The sequence below is a fragment of the Notamacropus eugenii genome, chromosome 6 (assembly GCF_028372415.1).
Source record: "Notamacropus eugenii isolate mMacEug1 chromosome 6, mMacEug1.pri_v2, whole genome shotgun sequence".
Classification (NCBI taxonomy): Eukaryota; Metazoa; Chordata; class Mammalia; order Diprotodontia; family Macropodidae; genus Notamacropus; species Notamacropus eugenii.
In genome coordinates, this window is record NC_092877.1 from 305,082,026 (window position 1) to 305,094,077 (window position 12,052).

The 12,052-nt window shown below is 36.6% G+C and overlaps 1 protein-coding gene across 4 annotated transcripts in view; it reads right to left on the reverse strand.

Moving 5' to 3' along the window:
- The window catches only part of PLEKHM3 (pleckstrin homology domain containing M3), a 209,441-nt gene that overhangs the window by 42,031 nt on the left and 155,358 nt on the right, over nt 1–12,052 (reverse strand). For all 4 annotated transcript variants that reach the window (XR_011968868.1, XM_072617409.1, XM_072617410.1 and 1 more), the window contains one exon: nt 2,124–2,281. Coding sequence is in view for 3 of the 4 variants with exons in the window: in XM_072617409.1 (XP_072473510.1) it covers nt 2,124–2,281 (158 nt within the window). In the remaining variant the exon portion in view is untranslated. The remainder of the gene's footprint in view (nt 1–2,123; nt 2,282–12,052) is intronic.

Genomic DNA, 12,052 nt, shown 5'->3' on the forward strand with positions numbered 1-12,052 from the left:
GCTGATGCATATCTCAAGATTCAAATATTTAATTTTACTTAAAAATTTTGAAATCTATTATTTTATTTGCTCCCTGTTCATACTAGCAATATGCTTACATTTAATCTTCTGGAGAAATAAACTCGTTATTAATAATTTCCAAGGTAGAGTATGTGATTTTTAACTATAGTAATCAGTGGCATGATTGAGGAGCTATTTTGAAGATTTATAATGATTGTAAATGAAAAATAAATGAAATTAATAGTTACTAACTCTCCTGAAAAAGAAAGCAGTTAGAGACTAAATTACAGCTCTGGATAAAGAGTATATGATATGCCTAGTAGAACTCTGACCCAAAATAAAGGTTACCCATGAGTATGCTCCAATGACATGAAGCACAAATAACGGCTCCAGAGTCTGTTAAAAAGCTATTCATTGAATGTTTTGGAAAATTTCAGCACTTTCTTAGTAAAGCATGGTTTAATGAATTTCAGTCATACCACTGAGAATTACTTCAGTTATGCCGCTTTTGAAAAGGTTTTAAATCTATTTCTAATGACCTGAAATGCTGAATTTAGAGAACTCTTTCAGTAGAAAAGGTAAACAACCCATGATTTAGTTAATTTGCTTGTTCTCAAGAATTTATATAGCGCTATTTTTTAGCAATTCTTCTATACCTATAGTTTTCATTTTTATTATTCCACTAGCTCTTGTATACAGAGACAAGTTTCTATCTTCTGTCTTCTTGAGGAAAGTTTTCTTTCTTTCTTTTCTTTTTTAAAGTAATGCTTTTATTTTCTTCTGTTCTTAAACTTTTTTTAAACCATTCCCAGTGTTTGATTGGAAGTTGAACACCAAAGGAGCTCCAAAAGTTCTTGGAAAGTATTATCAACTCAGAATTCCAAGAAGAGTTGGTGAGACTCCTTCAGACTCAAACATTCCTAAAACTGAAAGAAATTAGATCTAGAGAGAAATATCAGAAAAGGAGGAGGAGGAGAGGATATTCAACACCTGTGAAGTTTTTCATGCTGTTTTAAGCTTCCTTTTCTTTGGGTCAACAGGTTTTGTGCTCATGTCACTCCTGATGATGATGTTGCAAACAGAATGTTTTTGACCAGACATGGCAAGTCAAGTCAGGCCATGGTCAATTTGGCCATTACCACAGCTTACAAGTGGGGGTCCAGACATTGTGCTCATAGGGCAACTATTCCATTGAAGATACTTGTACCTGGGATGTGGAGAGTGGGGTGCTGGCATAAGATGGGAGTAGTTGAGCCTATATGAAAGGCTCTTTACAAAGACTCATCAGTTCAGAAAGTGATCAGGATAGCCTTCAGTCAGCCTTTACATTCTAGCTACATTATATTTGCTTAAACTCTTTCTGGTTCTATACCTTATCTTCTCTTTTGAACTACTGTCTTACATTATTGAGATCTAGGGTAAATTTGGAAATATGTACATGTACATGTATAGTGTATTTATTTATGTTTTGGAGGATGAAAGGAAAGGTAATAAGAATTATTATCTGATTCAAGAAAAGCCTTGCTAACATGTATGGGAAAAAAGCTCTCACCAGTAGTTAGTATCATTATGCTGCCACAAATGTTACTTTAGTAAGGAAAAAAAAAACCCAGGCACTTTGTATTGTGCCCCTCAACTTCTCCTTGTTGTACTGTGCTGCATCTGTAGGACAGTATGGTAAAGAACAAAATAAAACATGTAGCTGCTCATTCAAAGCTTTTTCCTTTTATTTTTCCAAAGCTCATACATTTCCAGTCTTGACTGGTGGAATGGTTTATTCTATCTCTTCAATGGTGGACTTGTTCCTAGGTCTGGAAAGGTGGTAAGATTGTGTTACCTAGTTCTTCAATATTAAAAATTAATCTAATTATCTTAAAAAAACTAATTTTTTGGGAAATATTTAATGCTGCTATCTCATTTTGGTATCACGGCTGGGAATCATGGTAAGAAATCAGAAGATGAAACAATACCCAACATCCAATAGAACATACGTAGGCTAAGGAGGAGATAAAATATTTCAGCAAACCTTGGCTCACTGCTGCCTGAGAAAACAAAATGCGGATGATCTGAAATTTGGATACATGACATCTGACGATCATTTTGTAAGACAAAATATTTTGTACCTGCTTGTTGAAATATCTTCAAAAGGATAAAGGATCTCTCCATTGTTACAGATTTCACAGATGAAGCCCTTTTGGCTACACAGGCTGCAGCTGTACACATGTGAGGTGGCAAATTTAATGACCTTTCCCAAGAAAGGGGCTAGTTTTCCTTCAATTACCTGGAGAAAAAGAAATGGGATAGTGAGGCAAATCTATTTAGAGTAGGATTCTTGCAGGCTCAGAAAGACTGGCATCCTTTTCCTTAATACAACAGGAAGAAATGCTTATTGTCTGGTTACCTCTAATTACCAGTTTTCAGCAACTCTGACTGAAGAGCCAAAATATGATTATGGAAAGAACTATGGTATATGGTAGCAAGTCACAGAAACCTTGAAGGATAGTACAGTTAGAACTTCATTGATCATTTTCTTCATTTCTACCTTACATATAGAAAGTGAGGGCTAACACATAGGGATTTACTACAAATAGCATACAAAGCTATTATTTACATAGATATGTAGGATATGTCATGACTTATCATGAAATCACATGCACATATCTATAATAACTTAGGAGTTAAAATGCAAAATTTTTCTAGGAGGATCTATTTTTTAATTTTTTAAAAAATTTTTCTAGTCGGATCTATAATGGTATTTTCTATAAAAACTCATCTCACAACAATCTGGTTTAGCATACATTCATTTGGTTACAATCAAGTTCCTCAACTCTGCATATGGCAAATGTGATAAACATGTTCTGTTCTAATATGTTCATTTCCTTTGCTATTATTAAGGCCTAAAAGTTTCTTCTACCAGCATTTTAAGTTTACTAGAACATTGTAATCTTCAACAAATCAAATAGTTTGTATGGAGAATATGCTTTTATTCACAAAACTAGAAAGACCTTCATAATTTTAGAGAAAAAAAATCAATGAAGATTATTCTCTTTCATTTCTATTTATTGATAATTTTTGATTTTGTATCACATATATTTCCTCCTGTGCCCCTTTTCCTCCACCCCCTGAGAGAGTCATCAACAAAGACTTTTTAATTTGACATACGTACGCTATATAATTACAAGAATTCAAGGTCACCTATATATTTTGCATAAAATAACATATAAGGTGAATATAGAGCAGCATATAGATAAAATGTGGTGTTAAAAATGTAATTATACTTAAGATTAAAGAATATAAAATATGGAAAATGTGCCATGACAGTAATACCACAACTTTAACAGTGCAAAGGATACCACCTGTGTTACTGGAAATATTAATTGATAAAACTGAACCATTTTAATAGAGATATGACTCTTCTATGAAAATTTAAATAAAAACTTCCACAAAATCAGGCTGACAGAGGTGAGAAAGTATCTTGACCATTTTGCACAATGAAGAACTCTTCCATAATTTCTGTAACTTGATCTTCCTCTCTCTCAGACTGGGAAATCACAGGCCCTCCTTTACGTCCTGGGAGGGGCAGGAAAACCCAAGGAGCCATTTTTTTTTTACAGGAAATACTAGGGTCATACCATCATCAAGGCAAGAAAATCTAAGCTCAAATTTTGCCTCAGATACTTAACTAACTGTCAATACGGCTGTGTGACAGTGGGTAAGGAACTTCTCAGTTTCCTCTTCTGTAAAATGGGGCTAATAATAACACCTACCCTTCTGGGATGTTATCAGGATCAAATGAGATAACATGTAAACCTTGAGGAATCACAGAAATACTACTGTTATTTTTAAGTCATAGGAACCAACATTTCCAAAGAGTTTGTTTTTTACTATTTCCTTCTTTATACAACTACATTTAGATTTATTTTTAAGAAGGCCCTTGAGAAGTCACTGGATAATATATAGGAGATGACTAGAAGAGTGAGAGATTTTGAAGTAATGATATTAAGGGAAAGATGGAAGGAACTGGTATATTTACTTTTGTGAAGAGAAGGCTTTAACGGTAATGGGAGAGGTATCACTGGACACACGTGAGTTTGAATGACACACGTGAGTTACTCTGTGCTGCCTCCACAGGATGACAGAAAACAAATCTGGGCTTTTCTAACATTTACAGCAATCCAATGATCAAATGGAGTGCTTCCATAACTAATGAGGTCCTTGTCACTGGAATGGAGATTGAATGACCACTAGCAACCCAATTAGCTCAACCATCTTCCCTTTTCTTCTAGACTGTGATGAGAGCTCCGCCCCTACTCTGGTCTTCTAGGAGCATTCTATGCCCTCCTTAATCCACTGTCTACTTGATTGGATCAGTGCACTTCTATGGTCATGCCACTCTTCAATTAAAAAATCTTCAGGGGCTGCCACTGCCAACTGAATGAAGTCTAATCTGTCCCTGGCACTCATGCCCCTCCCTTTACAATCCAACCAATACTGTGCTCACCTTTACATTGTCCATGTTCTAGACTAACTCAGTTCTATTCTGTCCACCATTCTTGCTCTGGCTCCTCTCATCTCCTTACTCATATGTAGGTCATGTCCCCTTTCCTCAAACTCCATTTGCTGAAGTTCCTCCATTCCTAATGGGCTTTATGTTTCATGATCCTTCCTGTCCTATTTCCTCCATCCCTGATGAAAGTTCTACTCTTTCCCACCAATTTTGCTCTCCTTTGTATCATAATTCTTACCCTCATTAAATTGTAAACTCTTTGAAAGCAGTATTTGTATAGTGCATGTGTATCTTTGCTGCTAAACTTGTTGATCTGCAGAAATAGCATTTCCATATGTGAGGTAGAATATACAGAAAAAGATTCCTGAATTTCTACTTTAAGGTTTGCAAAATGCTTTACAAATATTATCTCATTTTATCCTCATAATAACCACGGGAGGTAAGAGGGTTACATGGTTAGTAAATGTATAAACTTGGGTCCTCATGATCCCAGGTCCATCTCCCTGTCTAATGTGCCATCTCATCTTGAGTATCAACTCCCTGCTGGGTATTTTTGCTCTTTGTCATTTCCAAGGAAAAGAAGGGATGTATGGGCTTTAAGGAAGCTACATCTCAAAACCTTTTTTTCACTTTAGATTGATGGCTATATTTTAGATAGCTGAGGTTACTAGAAGTCTGAAATTCTACTGAATGAGTGCTATTTCATATATGTGCAGAGTTCTTTCATATAAGAATTTTATATGAAATGTTAGAAAATACAAGTATTTTGTATCTAAACGGCATAAGTATGTATACAGGATGTACAGAGACCTATTTAGCTCAAAAATAAATTTGCTATTTAGTGTCTCATTTTTATATATTGCTTAGTTTTTTTAATTAAAAAATCAAACTTTTCTAAATTTTAGTTTGTTTAGTTTGATGAATACAAATAATCTGAGTATTCAATAAATGGCCACTTTAAAAAAATAAAATCCTTTAGGTATATACTCTAATGATATATGTTGAGCATGATTATGATTGTATAGAAGAAAACATTATTATACCAACATGCTCAGCAAAGCATAATCTCTTGGATGTGAATACTGTCCCTGACACAGCACCGGGACTGGCTCTTTTAGCTTCTAGTCCAAAAGGCAGCTTCCAGATGTGACTTCTTTAAGAATAATGGTGTATTTTAAAACACACACACATTTATATACATACATATCTATAAATACATATACACATGTGTAGGTATGTATATATGTATGTATATGTGTGTGTATCCAAATAAATCCACAAATTACAAAGTAAAGTTTATATGCTTCTACCAGCTGGGACTATCCTCCCCAGTTTAAGAGGCTGACATCTGCTGATACAAGAAGGAAAAAAAAAATCACAGCTGCCATTGATGTATCACCTGTTCATAAGTTACCATAAAGTTTACAAAGAATTTTGTAAATCAATAAGTCAAAAGTGTCTACTACATGCCAGGTCCTGTGCTAGACGTGAATTCAAAGACGAAGCAGTCCCTGCCATCAAGGAGCTTTCATTTTCTTAGGGGAAAAACATCCCAGAATTTTGGGAGTTGAGTGAGACTTGAGTAGTAGGAGTCAACTCATTCAACCTAGAGAGGAAAAGAATTTCCACTACAGTATGCCCAACATACAGTCTTCTCTCTAGCCTTAGCCTGAAGACCTCCAAGGAGGGGAGGGAGACCCATTCGACTCCAAGATAACACCGATTGTTAGGAAATTCTTTCTAAAATCAAGCTCAAACCTGTCTCTTTGCACCTTTTACCCAGTTCTGCCCTCTGAGGCCAAACAGAACAAATACCACCCTTCTTCCATTCAATAGCCCTTCAGGTATGTGAATGTGCCTCTCATTTCCCCCATGAATTTTCTCTTCTCCAGACTAAACATCCTCAGTTTTTTCAAATGATCCTTATATGACAGACCCAAACCTCCTCCTGGCTGCCCTCCTGTGTGTGCTATCTACTTATCAAGGTTGGGGCAGGAACAACATCTGTCATCGTCTCTGCCACGTAGTCTGGGCTACTTTTTTCTCTAAAAGGCAAAGAAGGCATCCTGAGACTTTATTGATCTGGGGCAGAGGTGTTTGTCAGATAGTTTTCACAACACAAATGTAACTGGAAAATATTTAGCAAAATAAAAATTGAATAGATAATGTTAATATGTGGTTTTCTAAATCAATATATGGCCCACAGGGATCCTTCTGCAGAGTTTAGTGCCCCATCCCCCATGTTTCTATTTGACACCACTGATCCATGGGACTAGAGCTTAAGCCACTGATGTAGCTTCCTGGTTGCCTAAGGCATAAAATTCCTACTCCCAGAGAAATCTGAGCCCTTCAGACTTGAAGGATTTTCTACTATTGTGTTAGTCAACACATCCTTGGGACCAGATGCATTTCCATATGGAGATGAGGGAAGCTACTTTTACCTGAAGCAGGACTGATAAACCCACGTTCAAAGACACAGTTAAAAAATCTTCCTTTCTCTTAAGTCTTAGATGGTCTATGAATGTCTCATTTTATTCCAGTCCTTAGCCTGAACCCTTAGAAAAACTTCAATTAGGCCTGGTTCAGAATAAACAGCGGTGCACTGGACAACTGAGGACTGGATGCAGTAATTCAGACGATGTCTGATGAGAGCAGAGTATGAAGAGATTATCATGCTTCCTTAGTTCTGGAAATTATGTCTCCCAATTTGGCCCTAATGTTTGCACACACGTATATGCATATACATATACATGGAAGTTGTATGTGTATGTGCATGTATGTTTAAAAACAGTGGCTCCCAATATGGCCTAAATTTGTACACATACTTACATGCATGTATATGTGTCCGTATATGTATACGTATGTATATACATGCGTGTGTATCTGTAGGGTGATGAGGACTTGAACCAGGGTGGTGGCTGTATGAATAGGGAGAACGGTACAGATGTAGGATGTAGTAGAATCAATAAGACTTGGCAACTAATTGAATATGGTAGGTGAAGGAGAATGAAGAAATGCTGGATGACCCCCAAATTGTGAATCTGGGTGACTGGAAAAAAAGTAATTCCCTCTATATGAATTAACTATGTGTGTGGGAAGCTAATGAGCTTAATTCTGGACATGGAAGTCATGAGATGCCAACTGGACATATACTGGGAAATGTCTTATAGGCAGTTGGTGATGTGGGATGAGCACAGGAGGGAAACTATGACTGGCTACATAGACTATGCTCATTTTTTCAAAGCTGAAGTAGGATCACTGGTCCTAGAATCAGGAGACCTGACTTTGGATCCATCCTTGGCCATTTGTCTTAGACCATTCACTTCCCCTCTCTGGTCTTCAGGTTCCTAATTTGTAGAATGAAGGGGACAGATAAGATGATAAGATGACCTCTCCAATTTCTTCCAGCTCTTACATGCTATGATTCTAAAAATGGGCATAGCAAACTTACAGCCCATCAGAACCTAATTTGTTCAGGGTCTTAAACCAAATAGACATTTTCTGGGATTCAGCCCACAAAAACATAAGGAAACAAGATCTACTGGGAAAAAATGTTATATGAACTTCATAACATGTGTTGAGACATCACATTTCTCCTTTGACATTTGGATGGACCTTAGTTGAAATGAATGAAAAACATGCAGATTATTTTCCCTTACCATGGAACAAGCACATAAGCAGTGTTTAAAAAACACCAGGTTGGACAAGATGATCTTTAAGGACCTTTTAGCTTGGACATTCTATGATCCAATGATTTCTGGCAAAGTCAAAATATTTGGATGAAACATTTAACAAACCTGAAAACTTAATTTAGAGTCACTCTCTAGCCAACATTTGAGAGGTATATGACTCTTGCACTTAAATTAGTTTCAGGTCAATGTAACTTTAAATTAACTCGTCAAATATCGAGGATATTACATTTTCAGACATCTACATAGTTTTAACAAAGCCAGCTGATTATTTGGACATGACACGAAATGTTGGAATAGATTGTGTTTTAGGGTGTTATGCTGATTATATCTCCTATTCTCTCCCCGACCCCTAAATGAATACCTATGTGAAAAAAATCACAACAGTAATTAGTGGAAAAATAAAATGGTTCTTTTTCCTTCTCCACCCTTTCACTCAACCTCTTTCATCTCCTCTAAATACTAATTTGTACTATATTCTTGAGAAAAGGCAGCTGTCCAGAATGGGGAAAACAGCTACTTTCTGCTTTCTGTTAAACTTAATTTCTTATACTATGGCAGGGTATCTGCTGATTTGTGTTCATATACTACTAATTCAGAGACAGAATATGGATCTAGTCTTCAAAGAAACATCCATTTTCTAAGGTGAATTACATGCTATTTTTATAACATTTCAGGAAAAAGGACAAAATGCAACAACAAACTGATATTGTTCCCCCCAATTTTGTTGTTTTTAACATTTGCAGTGTCTCAGCAAATTCACTTGCTCCTCTCATTTTTGTAATTCTGAGCCCTGCAGGGACTGCTAAACAGAATTTTTCATGATCATTCAATTTGCTCATAAGAGCACCTAGTATGTTTGCCGTTCTTGAGACTTGCCTTGTTTATCTTTCAGTTGAGGGACACACACACACACACACACACACACACACACACACACACACACACACACACACACACTTTTTTTTGTTCCGGTCAAAAATGGTTAGTGATGGAATTTGAGGCTGATGGCTTTCTTGCAGACTAAGAAAATAAACCATATTTGATTTGCTTTCTTGCAGACCAATCAAAAATTACAATTAAGTTAAAAAAGAACCTAGTGCTGGCTCCTCCAAACCACTGCACCAAGCCCAGCTGCTTATTACCCGTGTGTGGCACCAGGAAATTGCAGTGTCATGTTCAAGACCCAAAGCCAAGCAAGATGTGTGGGACTGGAAAAAGGGTACATGCTATACTCCATTTCTGTCTGTTACCTTCACCCTGTTGGCACATTCACAACATCTAAAGCCATGGGGGCCAGGGGTGGGAGCAGCATTGCTAAGTTGGAAAAGAAGAAAGGAAAAAAAGACTCTTTATCACCCATTTCTTTGCACACAGACTCATTACTCCCTTCAATTCTGCCATGAAGCTTCCATTTCAATACAAGGCATTCCTCAGTCTATTATTCTCCATCTAGATTCTGGACAACTGTTGGTAATACTTTGATGAAGAGGGTTCCTGCACTTGACAAATGGCCTCTCCTTAAAAGTCTTGCTAAAAGACATGATGAAAGTTTAACAAAGCCATCTGCCACTCAGTAACAAGCTAACTTGATGGGATAAGAAGAAACAATATTGTCACACTGTAAAATAATTTGAAATATAATCTCCTTTGCAATTCCCACAGTATCTGCAGTCTAAACGTCAAGAAAGACCTTGCTCATAATTATGTCTCTGTGCTCCATTCTGAAGCATTTATAGAAGGTACCCTGAGACAGAGAAAGATTTCTTTAACCTTAGGCAAAGCACATTGAAGGAAAAAAAATTACAAAAAACCCCAACCCTACTGAGCTCTTTTCAAGTTTCAAAAATCTACAACTACATGAAAACATCCTACTGAATCCTTGCTCAGTTTTAAGTATTACCCATGTAGAGACATATGTTTTCAAATAAAAAGTGAAGGTACTAAGTATGGGGGAGGGAGGATTTACCACTACTGAGTTACTAAAACATTATTAAACTCCAGTTAAATGTAATTAACTTTTGAGCTCCTTATCATTACTCACTACTGGGATATTTGCACAAAAACAGAAAGCTGTCTCCTTTCTAATTAGTCTGTTTCCAAATTCATTATGTAAGACCACAACTTACTTATTTGCTTGGCAAATCAATTACTTTAGTGAGAGTAGATTATGATGCCACTAATTAGCCCTAATCTGATCCACTAATACAGCTGAAAATTTCCTTCCCTTTACACAATGAAAACTTGATGAAGGTTAAACTAGGTGGCTTTACTTGCTTTGCCAAATGATGAATTGTATGGTGATGTGGAGCTGAAGGGCTTAAGCAATGACAGAAAAAAGAAATTTCAATTTCACTTTTCCTAATTATCCTAAAATCAGCTCAAAAGGAATACCTATGCTTAAAATTCTTAACAAAGGAAATTGCAAACACTGTTTTTGGGTTGCTATCCCTCTGTTAAATGTGCATAGATGTTTGCCCATAAAACAACCTACTTAGGAAAAGTCCCAGTTTGGTTTTTAAGGAACTTCTACAGTCTCCAAGACACAACTATGATAATACTGGGCTAAGAAACCACCTACCAAACCAGATGGCAGGCCTGTTCTCATCCAAGCCCGTTTTTATCAGCAGGAGATTTGAGGGGCTGGGTCAGTGGCATATAATGGACACTGGCAGCATCACATGGACAGCATGCTGGTTGTGGGGGCAGGAGAATCTGTATTCAAACCCCATTTTTGACACTTACTAGTTGTCTGGTCTAGGGTGGGAGAATTGACATATCCCTTCCATTTTCTCATTTTCTAATTAAGGATGCTACTACTTGTAGTATCTACCTTTCAGGTTTTGGTCAGGCCAAAAGGAAATAATGTAGGTAAGATACTTTGCCAACTTTAAAACACTTGGATAGATGTCAGTTATTATTTTTGTCATCCCAAGATCTAAAGATCCCAGATAGTAAAACCACAGACATTTTAAAGCTGGAGGAGGTACTTAGAGCATATCTAATCTAACCCTATTCTTTTGCAAATAAGGAAATTGAAATCTAAAGAGATAAAGTGACTAATCCAAGGACACACAAGCAGTAATTATCACATCCAAAATTCAAACTCTGGCCCTCAAGGACTGTAAATCTAATCCCTTTCCATTATACTAGAAAGATTCCAGTACCTGGGCTAGGCTGCTCAAAAGACAGGTCACCAGGGTCTGGACCATACTTGGAATTCTGCTGTGTTTGGGGCCCATTATCTCTTTGAGAATTCCTACAACCAACTCAGTCTCCTTTTAGAATAAGGAGCCCCAAATGAACATAGATTGGCTATGTGGTAGCCCAGTGGTCTCCAACTCAAATAAAAACAGGGCCTACTAATCCTGTACCTAAGGATCCCTGTGGGCTGATATTGATTTAGTTTTAAAATGTAATATTATCTATTTTATTGTAGTTTATTTTCTTAAATATTCCCCCATTACATTTTAATCTAGTACAGTGGGGCCATACAAAACTTATATTGCTGTAAAGTCAATTTGATAACAACTAACATTCGAGTGTCAAGCTGCTTTATTCACTTCTCATGCTGTCAGAAGTTATAACAAGAGGTGAGATCTCCATTCCCATACAAATCTGCAGTGGATATATTTTCTAAGTTCAAACTGCAATTCCAGCAGAGTTTTTCAGACTTTGATGCATATGCAGGAAACATTTCTACATTTCAAAATTCATTTAACTATTCAACTGAGGAATTTCTACCCAATCTTCAACTGGAAGTGATTAACCTGCAACTCAGTGACGTGCAAAGGGGCAAACAGTGAGAGATGAATCTAATTAGAATTCTATAAATACATGTCAAGTGATGACTATA